The sequence below is a fragment of the Cnephaeus nilssonii genome, assembly GCF_951640355.1.
Source record: "Cnephaeus nilssonii genome assembly, chromosome: 10".
NCBI lineage: Eukaryota > Metazoa > Chordata > Mammalia > Chiroptera > Vespertilionidae > Cnephaeus > Cnephaeus nilssonii.
The window spans coordinates 91,928,738-91,947,278 of record NC_137081.1 but is presented as its reverse complement, the minus strand read 5'-3'; the positions used below and the strand labels follow the sequence as shown (position 1 = coordinate 91,947,278).

Sequence of the window (18,541 nt, the reverse complement as noted above, 5' to 3'; positions counted from 1 at the left end):
TGCATAGACTCCTGGGGACCCGTGGGGAATGTGAGCCCATGAAGCCCTGGAGGGGACGTGGAGGGCTCCTCAGCCGGGCTAGTGGGCTGAGGCGGGGCGGCCCTTGGGGAGTTTCGGGGGACGGCCTGCACACAGTGGTCCCGGGGCTTCCTGAAGGAGGGGTGCTAGACGGCAGTTCTGCCCTCCTCGGGCGCAGTGTGCAGGCCGCTGGGTGCAGGGCCCTGGGAGAGGCGGCCGGACGGCTTTCTCTCCAGAGGAACTGACGTGACCTGGAACCTGAACCCCTCATGGTCTTGGGGTGGGGGCAGGCGACAGTCCCAACCCAGGAGGTTGGGTTTCTCTCTGGGCAGCTGCCCGTTGCTGCTGGGCCCCCTCCTGATGGCATCGTCCCGGCCACGTGTATCGGTGCCTCTGGTGTGGCGGGCGCCGGGTCAGCAGGGATGGTGGCCAGCCTCTTACTTGACCCGCTGCCTGATTTCTTTTAGGCCAGAGCGGGGGCTCACTGGGGAGAGTGCCCAGGAACTCCAGGGTCTGAGGAAGAGGCCCAGGGTCTGTGACAGGCCGCTGTCTCCCCGGCTGCGGGGCTGCGGGAGCGCGAGCGGGCCTCTGCAGAGCTGGGGACTGGCCAGAGGGGCTGGGCCACTGGCCCAGAGACTGGGTTCTCTGCCATTTTCCTGAGGCAGGTTTGGCCGGAGGCCAGGCGAACATTGCTGTGGGGCAGGAGTCTCCCTGAGAGACTGTGGGGCCTGGGGTGAGGCCTGTAGCAGCTTTGGGGCTCCTGGGATGGGTGTGGTTGGAGAGCCTGCTGGGAGGGCCCACACCCCGACCCTTGGGGTGCAGCAGGGGAAGCTAAAGCGGGTGATGTCATCGTTGGTGTTGGCTGCAGATGTTCGCCTTTCAGCCAAATTGGCTTTCCCGTTTGGATTCAACTTTGAGCATTCTTCCTTTGGCTCGCCCCCTGCCTCACGCCTGGCTGGGGTGGGGCAGCCTTAGGGTCCCGGGGGCTGGCTGCCTGGGAGCTGGGTGCTGGGGGCCTGCAGCTGCCCTGACGGCTGGCCTGACTGCAGACGCAGTGCGAGTTGGCGGGGCTGTGCCCTCCCGAGCTGACCAGCTCCAGCTGTGCCCAGGGCTGGTCTGAGCTTGTCACGCTTGCCAGTCCCCCGACACCTGCCTGCAGGGCCCTGGTGCCTGGCGCGTGGCAAGCCGGCCCGTTTTGGGTCCGCGGCTCACGTCCATTGGTCCGCACGTAGCAGAGCCGCTGGGCGACAAGCCCTCCCCACAGCGGGTAGCTGTCCTGCACCCCCTGCCGCTCAGAGACCCAGGGGGTGAAGGTGACTCAGGAGTAAGACTCAGGCCCTGACCTTCGGGACTTAAACGGAGTAGCGCTGTTCTTCGCAGGATTGCTGGGACGCGGGACCGTGCCGGCACACAGCGCCGAGACCCGTGCCGTTGCCATCGTCCTGGTCGCGACTGTTTATTGGGGAGTGAGGCCAGCGTTGTGGGGTGGAGGCGGGCTCCAAAGGCACCGAGGCTGGGAGGGTCAAGGCCGGTGCCTGGGACAGGGCCTAGAGCCAGATCCTGGTTGTCGCGAGGGAGGCGTGCGGGGCAGTGCCAGGCGCTCGCGCCCAGCGTGCGGGCCCCTCGTGTTGCGGTTTTGCAGACCATCTTCAGCAGCCCCGGCAGCGCAGGCTGCCCAGGCCAGAGCCGCTCCGCCCAGGAGCAGCCGGGCATGCGTTTCTTTCCCTCCCTTTCTCCCTTTAGCTTTTAAATTAGGTTTTTAAAGCTTGGGCCAGGGCACGCTCACTTGAGCAAGTTCCAGCAGCCTGAAGGGACTTGTGGTCAGGAGAGATGGCGGTCCCTCTCCCCTCCCGCTGCCCCCCAAGCCGCAGGGTCAGCCTGGCACCGTGCAGAGAGGGCCAGCGCGGCTGGTCCTGGTGCCTGAGGCGGGCGGGCGGGCCTGTGGGCTCGGGACCCTGGTGCTTTGTGGCGATGCGGCATCCCGGCCAGATGCTGCCTTTGTCAGAGGCCTGAGAACAGAGGCTCTGGGGAAGTGGTCCTGGGTGGAGCCTGCCAAGCTCCTGGGGCGGTGACTCAGACCGAGTCCGTCACCCCCTGAGTCACTGTTTCCAGCCGTGCCTCCAGGAGAGCTGGCCGAGCCCTCCAGGCGGGGTCTGGTGATGGCCCTGCACCTGGGGGGGGGGGGGGGCGCTGCTGCAGCTTTCCCCCATTCGGCTCTGCCTGGGCCCCAGCACCACGGCGGGGGTGGAAGCGGCTGGAGGGCACCGGCTTGCCCAGGGCACGGGGGGCTGGAGCAGGCTCAGGCACCCTGCCAGCTGCCCAGCTCCATGCCCCGGGGCCCTGAGGAGAGGAGGTGGGGGGGCTGGGAAAGACTGTGGGGAGGTGAATGCAGGCTGGTGGCTGAGACTGAGTAGAGGTGCCTTGAGACGGGGCGGGGGGCGGGCAGGGGTCCTGTGACGGGACAGCAGGGCCCAGAGGGCTGGCAGCAGGCTGACACCGAGCCGGGGCTCACAGGCGGGCAGGGTCCCGTGGCTGGGTCCTGTGCTCGGCCCCGGCCCATGCCTGCACCTTCTTATTGTGCCTGCCCACCCCTCGTCCCCTCCTGGGCCACCTCCAGGAGAGGGTTCCCTTTGCCATGGCTGCTCCGCCCCCTCGGAGGGCCTGGCGCAGGGTCCCAGGGGCTGCCCGGCCCCACCCCCCTTGCCCAGAGCCCTGTCTGAGCTCGCTGGGCGGGAGGTTGGAGCAGGTCTTGGGGTGGCCTGGCCTGGCTCGCGCGCTGGGACAGGCGGCAGAGCCATGACTGGTCCTGCCTGCAGGCCGAGGAGGAGCTGGTCAAAGCGCAGAAGGTGTTCGAGGAGATGAACGTGGACCTGCAGGAGGAGCTGCCGTCCCTGTGGAACAGGTGAGGGCGGGGTGGCGCCTGCCCCTCGCCTCCTTCCCACGCTGCACCCACCGCGGTGCCTCCTGCGGGGGGGGGGGGCATGCCCCTCAGGGCCGTGCCTCAGGCGAGGGTGGCATGGGCGGCGTGCACCGGCTCTCCTGGTTGCCCACCCTGACCGGCGGGTTCGTTTTGTCTCCGCCCTCCCCCCCAGCCGTGTCGGTTTCTACGTCAACACGTTCCAGAGCATCGCAGGCCTGGAGGAGAACTTCCACCGGGAGATGAGTAAGGTGGGTGCACGTGCCGCCCGGGCTCCCGCTTCCCCACCGAGGTCCCGCAGGCCCTCTGACCCTGGGAGGAGCTCCCCATGCCCGCTCCCCGCCCCCCCCCAGCTGCGGTGTGTGTGTGTGTGTGTGTGTGTGTGTGGAGGGGGCTGTGGGCGGAGCGCCAGGTCCCACGCCCCGGCCCGCTCCCCGCGCTGCTGCGCAGAGCCAGCCCGCTCACACTGTCCCGTTCCCAGGCAGCTTTGGCCCAGGGAGCTGTGTCAGAAAACGGCTTCCCAGTTTGTAGGCAAATAAGTAAATGGCTAGAATTTTCTCAGTGTTTAATACCCTTTCCGTGTCTTAGACGTTGAACCAGGGCTGTTTTATCTTTCCGAACCCGGTGTGAGAGGGTCTATGGCCCCACGGCCATGTTGTGTTGTTTTCGCGTTAGTTTGACTAGGAGTTAGAGGGCAGAGCTGAGGGAACCCCGACTGGAGCCTCCTCCCCCCGTGCCCTGGGCGGGGATGCTGGGGCCCAGGCCCGGCAGAGGGAGCAGCCCGCCTGGGCTTCCCCGAGTCCCCGCGTCACGCCCAGTGGACTTCCCGCCGTGTAGCCGCCCCCTTTCCGCCTTCTTTCCCCTTCCCCTTCAGAGACCTGGGGCAGCCTAGGAAAATGGAAGCAGGAGGAGGTGGATCTCGGAGCTTCCTATCAGCAGCCCAGAGGGACGGGTTCTCGGCAGAGACTGGGTGTGCCGGGGCCTCCCCTGGCAGGGGGCCGTGGCCTGGGAGCATCTCGGCAGGATGACCTAACGGTTCAGACCCACAGTCAGTTTGAAGGGCAGCTAAACGTTTCCAACAGTGCCAGCTCTGTGGGGCGATTTGAGAAATCCCTACGAGTAGAAAGGAAAGGAAAGATGGTCCCTGGAAACGGTAGCTGTGGGCAGGGCAGCCGCTTCCTCCACCTCGCCCCTTGGCTTCCTGGTGTGGGTGTGGGTTCGCCGCGCCCACTGATGGGAGAGCGGAGCTGCTTCCGGCAGGACGGGTGCGGGAGGGCTTCGAGGGAGAGGCAGAGGGCGCTGGGGAGTGGCTGTGGGCGGCTCCAGAGGCCCCCTACCTGGTGCTCTCCCTCTGCAGCTCAACCAGAGCCTCAACGACGTGCTGGTCGGCCTGGAGAAGCAGCACGGGAGCAACACCTTCACGGTCAAGGCCCAGCCCAGGTGCGTGAGGCGCCGTGCTCCGGCGGCTGGGGCAGGGGCGTGGCCGTGGCCGTGGGCGGGCTCTGTGGCTCAGAACTCGGGCGAGGCTGCTTCTGTGGTCCCCCGGGTTTGGCCTTCCCGGCTTGGCCTGCCTGTGCTCAGGCAGCAGGTGAGGGCACTGCCATCCCCGTGCCTCCCATGGGGAGGAGCCCTCGCAGGGCAGTCTGCACACCACCTGAGCCCGCCGACGCCCTCGTCTGCGGGGCAGGCGCCTGGGGCTGTGCGGGGAGGTGGGAGGGTGTGGGGGGTAACTGACCCCCAGGTGTGGGGCTTCTGGGAAGTGAGCAGCCCTCTTAGAGCGGGGACGCCCTCCCCCCCCCCTCCCGGGAAGCCCATGTCCTGGGCTGGCATTCCACACCCCAGCCAGGGTAGCCTTGTCCCGCCACACCGCCTCCGAGGAGACAGTTTGCTGAGGGGCAAGCGCGAGCGAGCGAGGAGGGGGCGGGAGGGGTGGGAGGGCGGCCCTTGGGAAACAGCAGTGCCTCTGGGAGTTTCCTTCCTGCCGGGTGGCCACCGTGTGGGAGCCACAAGGAGCCTGGCTTTCCTGTCCGTAGGAGGGGCCGGCTCTGCTTCCTGGGTGGTCGGGGACCTGGGACCAAGGAGGGTTCAGTGCGTACTGCTGCCCTCCCCTGACAGGAACACACACGGGCCTGGCTGAGCAGCGCTGGGGGGCGGCGGCGGAATGAAGGCCAAGGGGACCCCCAGGTGCCTCCCTGCTGCGCTGCTGGCCAAGGGGCTGTGCGGCGGCCAGGTGGAGTGGGGGCGGGGCGGGCAGTGGCCACCCTGGTCACCACCCTGGTCACCACCCTGGTCACCACCCTGGTCACCCGAGGGGAAGGCGGGCTGGAGGCTGTGAGCCGCTTCCCCACGGGGCCTGCTCAGGCCCAGGGCTGCACCGGCAGCGGGCCCCCACTCCAGACATGGCCCCCCTCCGGACACGGCCCCCCCCCTCCGGACACGGCCCCCCCCCTCCGGACACGGCCCCCCCCTCCGGACACGGCCCCCCCCTCCAGACACGGCCCCCCCTCCAGACACGGCCCCCCCTCCGGACACGGCCCCCCCCCTCCGGACACGGCCCCCCCTCCGGACATGGCCCCCCTCCGGACACGGCCCCCCTCCGGACACGGCCCCCCCTCCGGACACGGCCCCCCCTCCGGACACGGCCCAGCCCTCCGTATACTACCCCCCCCTCTGGACACGGCCCCCCTCCGGACACAGCCCCCCTCCGGACACGGCCCCCCCCTCCGTATACTGCCCCCCCCTCCGGACACGGCCCCCCCTCCGGACATGGCCCCCCCTCTGGACACGGCCCCCCCTCCGGACACGGCCCCCCCTCCGTATACTGCCCCCCCCTCCGGACACGGCCCCCCTTCCGGACACGGGCCCCCCTCCGGACACGGCCCAGCCCGGGTGCCCTGCAGCTCACCAGCCTGGGTTCATCTGTCAGCACATCGGTGGCGGCCAGGGCAGCCGGGCTCCTGGCCCCTGGGTGGGAGGGGAGACTCGGTTGTCTGCACCCCCGTGTTAGTGGCTCTGAGGAGGGCGGAGGACAGGCCAGCCCACAGCCCGCCTTCCCCCGGGTGAAGGCCTCCGTCCCGTCCGTCCCACAGAAAGAAAGCTAAACTGTTCTCCCGGCTGCGCAGGAAGAAGCCCAGGTACCGCACGCGTGCTGTGGGGCCGAGGCCGGCGCCCGGCTGGGGCCCGTGCATGCCTCCTGCCTGCTCCGAGGGCGCCACTAACCCTGACCTGCCCGCCGAGGGGTGCTGCCCGCGGGCGGAGCGCGCTGTGCCGTGTGGAGTGCGGCGGGGCACCGGGGGGAGGGGGGGTGGCGGGCAGGCGGCCCGGTGTGTGCGCTGGCTGGCCTTTAACAGTGGCAGAAAGGGGCCGGGGGGCGCGGGCAGGGTAGTGCTGACGTGCGTGCGCCTGCCTCTGCGCGCACACCGTTCTTCCAGGAGCACACACCGCCCAGGACACGCACTCGCTGACGGGCGTGCCAGCCGTGTCTCGGGCCGTCCGCGCCCGGGCGCCTCCCCGGTGACCAGCTTCTCTGTGCCCTTCTGGAGCCCCCTGCGCAGGCGGCCGCGCACCGCGTGTGGCTGCATCTGGGTCCGGCCAGGGTGCCTGAGGAGCTGGAGTCTTTTTTCTTTTTTTAAAATATATTTTATTGATTTTTTACAGAGAGGAAGGGAGAGGGATAGAGAGTTAGAAACATCGATGAGAGAAACATTGACCAGCTGCCTCCTGCACACCCCCCACTGCGGATGTGCCCGCAACCGAGGTACATGCCCTTGACCGGAATTGAACCTGGGACCCTCCAGTCCGCAGGCCGACACTCTATCCACTGAGCCAACCCGGTCAGGGCAAGGAGCTGGATTCTTAATTGATTCCACTTGAATGTAAACGTGCACAGCCACCGGGCTAGTGGCTAGTGTCGGTCAGCCCTGCCTCAGCGTGTCTGAGCACAAACACAGGGTTTGCTCTCGGCCCTCGGCACCCACGCAGAGGCCTGTGCACACAGCTGCCTGGTTCTCGTGCTGAACAATGTGGCTCAGAGACCTCACCCCCAGCCCCACCCCTGGGCTGTAGGGCACCCTCTGCTCTCCCACCGCCATGGCCTTGGGGGTGTCCCAGGTCTTCCCGGAAGGGCCCGTGGGAGCCAAGGTTCGGAGACAGTGATGTGTGGTGTGGGTGGAGGCGTGGTGTGGGCAGAGGGGCGCGGGCGGGCGGGGAGCCAGGCATTCGGGTGTGAGTGGGGGCAGGCGGGAGGCAGCGAGGCTCTGGGTCCAGCTCAGCGGCCCAGCCGGGGCACAGGAGCTGATGTGCGGCTGGTGGGGACTCACTTTGCCTCTGGGGTGTTTGGCTTTCTCCTGCTGGCGAGCTCGGGCCTGTGAGGCCACTGGGCTGCCCCCACCCCTGGGGACCACAGGCCCCCCGCTCAGGGCTCCCCCAGGGGCTGCTTCCAGTCCTCAGGTACAGGGACACGCAGCTCACACGTGGGCACATCACATGTTCCTAGTGAGTCCATGTGGACACTCCTCACACTCGGGTTCACACACTGCTCTACATGCACACACACACATACGTGTTTTCTTGCACGTGGACCCAGGGTATCTGCACATGCACATTTGTCCTGCACACTGCTGCACATGCTCACACACACATGTGTTCTTGTGCACAGGGACCCCAGGGCATCCTCACATGCACACTCGTCCCACACACTGCTCTACATGCACACACACACACATGTTCTCATGCACAGGGACCCCAGGGCATCCTCACATGCATACCCCTCCCGCACACTACTCTACATGCTCACACGCACACATGTTCTCATGCACAGGGACCCAGGGCATCCGCATTGCACACCCCTCCCACACACACCTGCAGATTTGCACACGTCCTCTTCGGCGCTAGGACCTCCCTCCACTGGACACGCTGTCTTCCCTCCGCAGTGACAGTGCCCCTGCAAAAGAGAACAAGAGCCCTTCGCCTCCGCCGGACGGCTCCCCTGCGGCCACCCCTGAGGTCAGAGTCAACCATGAGCCCGAACTGGCCAGTGCGGCCACCCCCGGGGCTGCCCTGCCCAAGTCCCCGTCTCAGGTAGGCGTGGTCTCGGTGGCCTGTCCCTTCTCCTGCTTGTCTTCCTGCTGCACTGTGGTCCCCCCCTTTCCTAGTTCTGCTTCCTGCCCGGGCCTGGGCAGGTTTGGAGCCAGAGGCTTTGCCCAGAGCGGGCTGAGCCTGGCATTGTTCTCCCTCTGGCCCTGCCTGGCCCAGGCTCACCTTAATGACCTGGCCCTTGCAGGGGCATCTGTACTGTTTCTTTCCTCCTCACTGTGCCCTGGCCCACTGAGCGCCCCCCACCCCCGCCCCTCGGTTTTGGGTGGCTTTACTTCCTCCATCTTCCCTTCCATGTAAGACACAGGTCAGGCCCTCGACCAGAGCACCAGGTCCTGGGAGGCGGCCGCCGCGCTGTCTGGCCTCTCTCTCCTGCATGGGCCAGAGGAAGGGCCCAGGGAGGGCTCTGCGAGTGGGCGGGGCCAGGCCCGCTCGGCCCCTCAGAGAAGCCTGGCCCTGCCCTGCCCCTGCCCACCAGGCTCCAGTGGGTTTCTGCAGGAGTTGGAAGGGGAGGGAGGGCGCAGTGTCTCCGTGGGCTGTCCCGCCCTCCACACCTGGCAGCAGCTCTGCTGGGCCTGTGCCTCCCCCCACCCGACAGTGACGAGGACACAGACGGTAACAGTGACGACTTCCGCGTCGCCTGCATCGAGGCAGCCTGGCGGCCCCGCTGCGCTCTGAGGTGCCCGAGGCTCCGGTGGCCGGGGTGTGACTGCCTTCTGTGGCCTCCTCCGGGCCTGCCCTGGGCCGCGCGTGCCTGGAGGCCCAGCTGAGCTGAGCTCTGCAGGGAGCAGTGCAGGGCGAGGAGGCTGGGCGAGGCCGCGGGGCGAGGAGGCTGGGGGCTGCTTCCCAGCCCCTCACCTGGCGAGCCCTCCTGGGCCACTCCCTTTCTCTTCCCTCGTCTTCTCTCCTCTCACCTCCTTCCCCCTTCCTTCTCTCCCCTCCCTTTTCTCTTTCTCTCTGCACAGCGTGTCGGACCTCCTCCCTTGGGAGGGTGGTGGAGGGTGGCGGGTCCTGGGGTCTGTCTTGGGGAGCAGTGACTCCTCGCTTCATCTTCCCCAGTTGCCTGGGTGGGGCCATGGCCCGTGTGTGACTAACCTCGGCTTTGTCTCTGTCTGTCTCCCCCAACCCCTGTGCTCCCTGCGCCTCCCTGCACGGCCCCTCACCCGCTGTGGACTCAGCTCCGGAAAGGCCCACCCGTCCCTCCGCCTCCCAAACACACCCCATCCAAGGAGGTCAAGCAGGAGCAGATCCTCAGCCTGTTTGGTGACACCTTTATCCCTGAGATCAGCGTGACCACCCCCTCCCAGGTCAGCCGCGGCCGCCGCGGCCCAGTTCTCCCTCCTCTTGCTCTCGGGGGCGTGCATGGCCTTCCCTCCATCCCACACCCTGTGCCTCTGCCTCAGGAGCCAGGCATTAGGCCAGAGAGACTGGCCCTGCGCCGCCCTTCACTCACTCATTCGTTCACCCGTGCTTTCATCCGTCACCCCTCATCCATCTCTGAGCATGCCCTGTGGCCACCTCAGGCACGGAAGCAGGTGGTCCTAGCGGGTGATCATCTCAGCAGTGCTCCTGGCGCCATTGATGCTACGGCTGAACGGGTGGGAGCATGGAGGCCTTGCCAGTGGGGTGGGGGGGTCCTTCCTGGGGCAGGTGACTGCCAGGGGCTGCAGGCAGAGACAGCCAGGAGGCTCAGTGGTGGGCCGGGACTGGAGCTCGTGTGCTGGGTGCGTGCCCAGCAGGACAGCAGGAGGGCCGAGCGGAGGGTCGCTCTGGAGCGGCCTACACCACACGCAACGTGGCCAGGGAGCCGCCTGCTCCGAGCCTGGGTCCTGGGCGAGGCCTGGTTCTGTGTGGGCTTCCGGTCCCAGGCTGTGGTGGGCCGGGTTGGGGTGCTGCTGCGGTGGCCCTGCCTGGGGCACTTGCTCGGACTCCGTAGCAGCTCTCAGAGGCCGGGCGCTGGGCAGAGCGGGGTGAGCACGGGAGAGGGGGTGGGTCTGAGGACCCAGGCGGGGGGCTGGACAGAGCGGGGTGAGCACGGGAGAGGGGGTGGGTCTGAGGACCCAGGCTGGGCGCTGGGCAGAGCGGGGTGAGCACGGGAGAGGGGGTGGGTCTGAGGACCCAGGCCGGGCGCTGGGCAGAGCGGGGTGAGCACGGGAGAGGGGGTGGGTCTGAGGACCCAGGCCGGACGCTGGGCAGAGCGGGGTGAGCACGGGAGAGGGGGTGGGTCTGAGGACCCAGGCCGGGCGCTGGGCAGAGCGGGGTGAGCACGGGAGAGGGGGTGGGTCTGAGGCCCGTGCTCTCTGCTGGCAGGCTCTCGGCGAGTCCCCAGGGAGGACTTGAGGTCAGAAGTAGGACCGTTCAGTATGGGTGCTATGTGGGTACAGGGGAGTGCCTGGCCGGGGCCGCGGCGGCGTGGCGGCCGGTCCGTGGAGGTGGGGACGCCGGCCGGGCCCTCCTGAGCGCAGGGAGCAGGTGCCGGGCCGCTGGCCGCTGGCGTGTGCTGCCCGTGCCCAGCACTGTGCACCCGGCCGGGCAGTGCCCCCACTTCCATAACCACCCTGGTCAGTCCCAGCCGCCCTCTGAGGGTGTCCAAGTGCCAGGTGAGCTGCGGGCCTGCCCTGCAGCCAGACCGCCTGCCCCGGCGCGTCGGTCTGCATGCTCACGGCACACTGCCCTGCTGCCCCTCGCTCTCTGCAGGGACGCGGGGCCTGCCCGGCGGGAGGGGAGTGTACACGGGGGTGGGGGGCTGTTGCCTGGGGCAGGGCTAGTCCTGGTTGTGCGTGGCGGGGTGCCAGGGGTGCTGGGCTAATGGGCGGGAGGACGTGGGCTGCCCTTGGCCTGGCCACCGGGTCCCTGGAGCATGTGGCAGCAGCTGCTGGGGCCTGGGTGACTTCTGAGAAAGGGCGGGTGTGGGGCTCCAGGGGAGGGAAGTGGCTCCCGCCAGCCAGTGGGAGCACCCAGAGGCCGCACCTGGCGTGTCCTGGGCATGGGTTCCCTCAGAGGCAGGGTTGTGGGGACAGCAGTGACACCCCCCGCCCCAGGCTCCTCGGGCAGGGTTTGACCTGCAGGAAGAGGCAGGGGCTGGGCTGAGCCGGGCAGGCCCTCCTGTCCAGGACGTGAGTCTCGTGGCCTGGGCGCTGGGCGAGGGGGGCCTTGTCCCCTGAGCTGTGGGGCAGCGGCACCAGGTGCTCTCAGGCCTGAAGAGCTCTCCTGAGGCCACACCTCAGCTGAGCAGGCTTCTCTGGGGAGCCCTTCCGCATACCCCAGGTCTCGGAGGACCTCGAAGGCAGGGCTGGAGGGCGCTCCCCGTCAGTGCTCGTGCCCATCAAGAGAGGCAGAGCTGGGCTGGGCTCCGGGGCCTGCGGCCCCCAGAGGGTGAGGCCAGGGGAGACCCTCACACGGATGGAGGGCGCATGTCCCCCGGGCCCGGTGCTGGGGGGCCGTCTTCTGCAGGCGGCTCTGGGGCTGTGAGCCCCCCCCTTACAGTGGGGCTGGGCCTCCAGCACGCGGGGGCCACCGTGTTCCCGTCTCCGGCTGTGCCTGTCACATGCCCATTCCTGAGCTGCGCCCAGACCCCTCATGGTCATCTCGGGGTGGCTGGGGTGGGTCTTCCATTTGAAACAGGTGCCGCGGGTGTTGGGGACCCACCTTCATGGTTGGGCTCCGCGGCAGTGAGTCTGGCTCGGCCCTGTCCTCACTCCCTGGAGCTGGCTGGTGGGAGGTGTCACACAGGTGGACGTCCGTCTGGGGCCGCGAGGGAGACCGAGCCCGTCCGAGGGGCCCTGTGGCCCTGCCCAGCCCGGCGTGCTGCCTGGGCTGCGGGGTATGTGGTGAGGTCCCGGGAGCTGGTGGTGCAGGAGCGAGAGGCAGAGCCCGCGGCGAGCGGGCTGGCGCGGCCTGGCAGGTGGTGGCCTGCGGCTGGGCCTGAGGTGGGGCCGGGCCTGTGGGTGGGAACGTGCGCCAGGGTGTCTGCGAGGACGCGCTGCCCCTGTGAGGGCCCTGTGTGCGCGGGCGCCCGTGTGCCCGTGCCGGCCGCGCCCGCCTGTGCTGTGCTTTCTCCGTCACTAATTGCTTCCTCCTCTGCCGCTGCCGCTGCCGCCCAGTTCGAGGCCCCGGGGCCGTTCTCGGAGCAGGCCAGCCTGCTGGACCTGGACTTTGACCCCCTGCCGCCCGTGGCGAGCCCGGTGAAGGCGCCCACGCCCTCCGGTCAGGTTGGTCCGATCCGCCACCACCTGTGTGCCCACCGGCGTCTGGGCCGCTGGGCCCTGGGCTCACGTCTGCCCACCGGCCGTGTGGGCCATGTGGGCCCAGGCTCTGCTCCCACTCCCACTCTGCCGCGTCCTCGCCACCTCTGCTGGTCCCGGCCGCGGGGAATGGCAGGGAGCAGGGCTGGGCGGGCCCTGGGGGAGGGCAGCTGGCCTCACCTGGCAGCGGACGGCTTCTCCCAGCACCCGCGCCTCTCCTGGCGCAGCCCTGTTGGGGTGTTCCCTGGCCTGGGGTTGCAGTCTCCTGAGAGCTGTCCAGGACTCAGCCTTCTGGGGACCCAGCCCGGCTCAGGCTGACCTGTGCCTGCTGGCTCGAGGGCCCTGGGTGGGCATGGGGTGGGGTCACCGGGACTGCTGGCCTGTCCCCCTAACTCCTGTGCTAACTCTGTGCTTCTCCCTCTGTGCGCTCAGCCCATCCCCTGGGACCTCTGGGAGGTAAGCCTGCTTGCTCGGCGCTGGTCCCGGGCCGCTCCTCCGCGTGGGGCCCCTCACGTGTGCACGCACAGCCGCGCTCCTGTGCGCTGGCCGCAGCTGCGTCTCCAGCTGCTCCTTCTCTCCGGGGGCTCCTGCCCCGGCCAGCCCCAATGGGAAAGGGCTCCTTGGTTTCACTTGAGAAGGGTCCTCCCGGCATGGCCCGGCGTCAGGGCTGTGAGCGGCCTCCACCCCACCAGCGGGGCGTCCAGGAGGGACATGCTGCCCTTAGGCTGGGCTGGACTTCCCGTCGGGAGGCCTGGGGTGGGGTCTTTGCCTTTGACAGGCTTTCTGTCCACAGGGGCCACACGGGCCGCATCGGGGCTTCGGGGACAGGTGGGTGGGAGGGGAAGGAGGTTGCCGTGCACGTGGTACCATAACCTGGCGGCTCTGGCAGGAGGCTCCGAGGGCAGGGACCGCCCGTGGAAGGGGCTGGCGACAGTGCCGCGGCCCAGGCTCGGGCAGCTGGGACAGCCCCACAGGAGGGCTGACCTCGGAGGGCCGTTCTGACGAGCAGGTTCCAGGGAGTGCCGAGTGTGGTGCGTTCCCACCTGCCTGCCGCTGTCGGGGGGACCCAGGACATGGAGGCAGGTGCCCCACAGGGTCGGCATCTGTCCGGGCTCTGGCCAGCGCCCGCGCCCTCTGCCAGCACTGGCGGCTCATGCCTGTCTCTGTCTCGTGCCCTGCCCACCACCTTCCCTCCCTGCCTCCCGCCCTCCCACCCATTCTCCTTGGTGGCCGTCACCAGCCCACAGAGGGTCCAGCTGGCAGCTTACCTTCCAGGGAGCCCAGCGCTGCCGAGGGCACCTTTGCTGTGGCCTGGCCCAGCCAGGCGGCCGAGCCGGGGCCTGCCCAAGTAAGTGCCACCTGCCAGCCCCCATCTGCCCCCAGAATCTGGGGTGTAGCATGGAAGAGGAGCCTAGAGGAGGGAGCACAGGATGGACACGCTGCGTGAGCCAGAGGGTGAAGCCGGGGCCACGAGCCCGTGGCCCGGGATGGGGCTTGTCACTGTGTTCGGGGTGGCTGGCTCAGAGCAGCCCTTCCCCGTCCCAGCCCCCGCAGGCCTCTCCCAGGGGAGGGAGGAGCATGGAGAGCACCCACCGGTGTAGGGTGAGAACTTGTCAGAATTTCCTCGCTCACTCTCCCTGCACTGCCCGTTCCCCCTGAAGAGCGAGGAGGTGCGGATTGCTCCCCGAGCGGGAAGTGGCCGAGTGTGGGAGCTGGCCCAGGGCGGCCTGGCTGCAGCCAGGTGGCATCCCCCACCTTGCCCAGGCCCCCATCCCGGTGCCCAGCCTGTGCTGCGTCCTCTTCCGGGCGCAGCCTGAGGCAGGTGGCCAGGCAGGGCCGCGGAAGCCGAGGCTGGGCCTAAGGGCGGGCCTGTGAGGGCGACGTCGGGGACTGCTGCTCCCCAAGCCCAGGACCTGGCTCTCCTCCAGGGGCTCCCTGTGCTGTGCAGTGACACTGGCCAACCCTAGGCGCCACGCGGTGCTGCCCCGTGGCCCGGCCTGTCCACAGGGGCCCGTGTCTGACCCGGCCGCGTTTATGTTGCAGCCAGCAGAGGCCTCGGAGGTGGTGGGGGGCACCCAACTTGCGGCCGGAGCCCAGGAGCCCGGGGACACAGCAGCCGGCGAAGCAGCCTCGGTGAGCCCCGGGGCCGGGCCCCGCCTCTCCTCCCGCTGTCTGTCTGTCTGTCTGCTGCCCGCCTGCCTGTGCCCAGCTCTGTGTGCTGCAGTTCCCGTGGGGGAGACGGAGGCAGGTTGGGCTCGCGCCCCCCTCCCCCGCCCACCTCCTGCTCACGGACCGTGCTCCCTCCCAGAACTCCCTGCCGGCCGTGGTGGTGGAGACCTTCTCCGCAGTGAACGGCACGGTGGAGGGCAGCAGCGGGGCTGCGCGCGTGGACCTGCCCCCGGGGTTCATGTTCAAGGTAAGCCCCGGCCTGACCCCCAGCTTGCCGGCCACTGCCAGAGGCGTCCTGGGGGTGGGGGCACCCCTGTCCAGATGGGAAGGCAGGCTATGTAGTTGGCCCGAAGCCGCCTGGCTCCTACAACGCCTGCCACCCACTGGCGAGCTAGCACAGCGTCCCCGAGCTCCTGGCCACCGCGGCCCACGGGAGCCCCCAAGGCCTGGTCCGGCACAGGCCCTTCGAGGGAGGGTGTGCAGCTTCCCGCCACCCCTGCAGGTGCAGGCCCAGCATGACTACGCGGCCACCGACACGGATGAGCTGCAGCTCAAGGCGGGGGACGTGGTGCTGGTGATCCCCTTCCAGAACCCTGAGGAGCAGGTGGGCCGGGGTTCGGCGGGCGGGCTCCCATCCTCACCTGTCCTCATCACTCCCCCTTCCCCGCCTGCTCCCTTCCTCCGTCCCTGCCCTCCTCCTGGTCCCCCGTGTCTCTCCTCTTTCCCCACTCTTCCTCGCACGCACGGGGCCTGCTCCTCCTGGTCTCCCTCAGGCTCCGTCCGCCTCAGCTCTGCAGGCTCCTTCTCCACGCTTCCCTGCCCCGCCCCGCGTTCTTCCTCCTCCTGGGCAGGGCCCCTGGCCCTCCCTCCATGAACCCTCCTGCTCCGCTTCCTGCCACTAAGGGGCCCTCTCTGTGGCCTGCCCGTGGCCTGCCCGTGGCCCTGCGTGCCGCCCCCTCCAGGCTGGCTCGCCCATCCACATGGGACTCGGGCCCACAGGGCAGCGTGTGTTCTCTGCAGGACCCCTGAGCACCCGCTGCGCCCCAGCATTTCTCACCCGATGCCTGTCAGAGCCGCCTCCTGCGTGGCTTCTCCTTGTCTGCCTGTCCCCCGGGGAGGGGGGCAGGGGACGGGGGACGGGGGGCGGGAGAGCTCCGTGGGGCCGGGCCGGCGAGCGAGGCGCACTGCCTCCTGGGCTGGGACGGCTGCTGTGTGCACTGGCTCTGGCCGCAGCAGGACTCGCACTGTGGGCGTCGAGTGGCCCTTTGCGCGGTGTCGGTAGGGGGTTGGGGGTGCCCTGTTGATATCCAGGTAACATCTGCGGTGCCCAGGGGTCCTGGTTGGACTGACCTACGTCCGTGGGGTTTAATTGGCAGGTGGCTGAGGGTGGGAGGAGGGCTGGTTTGGAAGGAGGCCAACTTGGGTGGGGGTCCTGGGCGGGCTTTAGGGCACCAGGTACTGACAGCCACACGGCTGGGAGTGAGTAACGGGTTTCCCGGGCCTGGTGCCGGGTCAGCTGGTTCTCCTGAACCTCAGGTGTCCCTCGTGGGCCCGCCCTGGGCTGAGCGGGGTTTTCAGAAGCAGAGTCCTGGCCTCTGGCCCCTGCCTGGCCGTCTGGGCCAACGGAAGTGGCTCAGATAGGACAAACGACAGAGCGAAGTGATAAGGATGTGGGTGGGGGCCAGGGTCTGGGCCCGGGAGGCTGTCAGGACCTGGGAGGGGTCAGGACCAGGGCAGAGGCTGGTGGGGTGGCCTCAGGTCACTCTGGAAGCTGTTACTGGGCCAGCTCAGTGTATGGTCCTGGAGCTGTTCGGGGAGGTCTGGGAGGGTGGCAGGGATGCTGCCTGGAGGAGGCGTTCTTTCGGGGGCTGACAGCTAGAGGAGGGGACATCTTCCCAGCAGGTCCCCAGCCACACACACCCTGCAGGGTCCAAGCACCCTCCTTGGCCACGCGGTCAGCCTGCGCTCTGCTCCCTCAGGACGAAGGCTGGCTCATGGGCGTGAAGGAGAGCGACTGGAACCAGCACAAGGAGCTGGACAAGTGCCAGGGCGTCTTCCCCGAGAACTTCACGGAGCGGGTTCAGTGAGGCCGCAGGGCCCGGGCGGCTCTGGTGTGTGAACGCCTTCTCCCAAAAAGTGTGTGTGTTTTTCTTTCTGTTTTCGTTTTTGAACTTTTTGGAAAGCAAAGGGAATCGAGAGGAGAGACCTGAGCCGAGAGGTGTCTCCCGAAGAGGAGGAGGTTTTCCGAAGAGCCGGTTCCGGCAGGTGGGGCTGACTCGCCAGCGTTCCGATGCTGCTGTGCCCCTAGTTGAGTTCCTGGCTGCCGCCACCCGCCAGCGCCCTTTGGGGTCCGCAGCCGCCATGTACCCGGCCCAGGGCGGGCCCGGGGCTGCAGAGCCGCCGTGCTTGCCTGAAGCTTTGGCTGAGCCACCTGGGCAAGGGTCCTCCTTTCCTGCCGCTGCTGGGGGTGGGGGCCAGTCTCCTAGACACCTTCGGACCCAGACCACTGTCTGGCCTAGCCCTGCCCCGCAGATGTCTGTGTGCTGTTTGAAAATAAATCTTAGTGTTCAAAACAGTGAAACCAAACCCGGCAGAAGCGCTCGGAAAGTGTGCGTGTTCCTCTCCATTCCTGTCTCCTGTGCGTTGTCACGGTTACCTGTGCTTCCCCCGCCTGGGCGGTGCTGGGCAGCAGGCTGGTTCCTGGTTCGCTGGGCCCAGAGCCCACAGAGGCTCCGCCCCTCGCCCCTCGCCCCTCGCCCCTCGCCCCTCGCCCCTCGCCCCTCGCCCCTGACGGGTGGTCCTGCTGGAGGCTGGATGGGATGCAGATGGCAGGAACCAGGGGACAGGGAGGGGAGACGGGCTTGCAGAACCAGCTGTGTGCCAAGAAGTCTGCTAGGGCCCTGGCCGGTGGTCAGTGGTTAGTGTCGCCCAGGGACCGAAGGGTCTTCGGTGCGATTTCTGGTCAAGGGCACATCCCTCGGTTGCAGGTTTGGGGGGCGGGCGGAAGGCACCAGTTGATGTGTCTCTCACATCGATGTTTTTCTCTCTCTCCCCCCTCCACTCTCTAAAGATCAATGAAAGAATAAGCTCAGGTGAGGATTAATAAAAAGCAGTTTGCTAGGTGCCGCCCTGAGTGATGTGATTTAATAGACGTGAGAACGGGGTCGGGCCAGGGTTCTGTGTCAGGTGAGGGAGCAGGCCCGAAGAGGCTGGTTTGTGGCTCCCAGGTGAGCGGTGGGTGGGTCTGAGCCTGGGCTGGGTGCACAGGGAAAGCCTGAGCCTGGTGCGTGGGGCCCACGCTCGGCCCCAGCTTCTCCGTCCAGTCCGTGCAGGGCCGACGCCAAGGTCAGTGTGCCGGGGACACGGCCCAGGTCCCAGAGGGACACCCCGCCCTCCCTGTCCCCGCCGCCTCCCTCCTCAGAGCCTGTCCCACCACTGGTTCCCAGCCTCCTCAGCCACGTGGAGGCTTGTGGAGGAGGCCCCTGTAAGTTCAGGCTCCCACGCTCATTCCCGCCCTTTTCCCAGAAGCCAGGGCTGGCGGGGATGGAAGTGGTTCCCCTGGGCCGCCGCTGGGGAGCGAGCCGTTCCGGCTGCAGCAGCTGTGACCTGCGTGTGCAGGAGGCTCTGGAGGGAGAGCCTCCGGCCTCACCGGGAGGAGGTGTCTGCTGAGCTGTCAGCGTCAGTGGGGTCCCGGGAGGCTCAGCATCAGTGGGGTCCCGGGAGGCTCAGCGTCAGTGGGGTCCCGGGAGGCTCAGCGTCAGTGGGGTTCCGGGAGGCTCAGCGTCAGTGGGGTCCCGGGAGGCTCAGCGTCAGTGGGGTCCCGGGAGGCTCAGCGTCAGTGGGGTTCCGGGAGGCTCAGCGTCAGTGGGGTCCCGGGAGGCTCTCTGTGGGCAGAGAAGCAGGGAGGAGTAGGCTAGTCTGGCGGGAGGTCACGTTGAGTTGCAGAGGCCTGTGGGGCTTCTGGCTCCCGCTGAGGGGCCCGCTCGGGAGAGGGAGACCCAGGCCAGGGACAGGCGGAGGCGGAGGCTTTGTGCCTGAGGCTGGGCTGAAGCCTCCAGGGCGGGTCCGGGGCTGGGGTGGCGGGGGAGAGGGTGGCCAG

The 18,541-nt window shown here is 68.3% G+C and overlaps 1 protein-coding gene across 7 annotated transcripts in view; it reads left to right on the top strand.

The window, feature by feature from the left end:
• The window catches only part of BIN1 (bridging integrator 1), a 50,675-nt gene extending 33,463 nt beyond the window's left edge, over positions 1 to 17,212 (top strand). The window contains exons 8-19 of one of the 7 annotated variants that reach the window (XM_079781929.1): positions 2,835 to 2,920; positions 3,111 to 3,186; positions 4,293 to 4,375; positions 7,867 to 8,014; positions 9,208 to 9,336; positions 12,133 to 12,240; positions 12,706 to 12,729; positions 13,514 to 13,621; positions 14,317 to 14,406; positions 14,582 to 14,689; positions 14,945 to 15,046; positions 16,422 to 17,212. In XM_079781929.1, coding sequence (XP_079638055.1) covers positions 2,835 to 2,920; positions 3,111 to 3,186; positions 4,293 to 4,375; positions 7,867 to 8,014; positions 9,208 to 9,336; positions 12,133 to 12,240; positions 12,706 to 12,729; positions 13,514 to 13,621; positions 14,317 to 14,406; positions 14,582 to 14,689; positions 14,945 to 15,046; positions 16,422 to 16,529 — 1,170 coding nt within the window. In that variant the 3' untranslated portion in view covers positions 16,530 to 17,212. The remainder of the gene's footprint in view (positions 1 to 2,834; positions 2,921 to 3,110; positions 3,187 to 4,292; positions 4,376 to 7,866; positions 8,015 to 9,207; positions 9,337 to 12,132; positions 12,241 to 12,705; positions 12,730 to 13,513; positions 13,622 to 14,316; positions 14,407 to 14,581; positions 14,690 to 14,944; positions 15,047 to 16,421) is intronic. The other 6 variants (XM_079781930.1, XM_079781926.1, XM_079781931.1 and 3 more) reach the window with 6 other exon arrangements.
• The last annotated feature ends 1,329 nt before the right edge of the window (positions 17,213 to 18,541 follow it).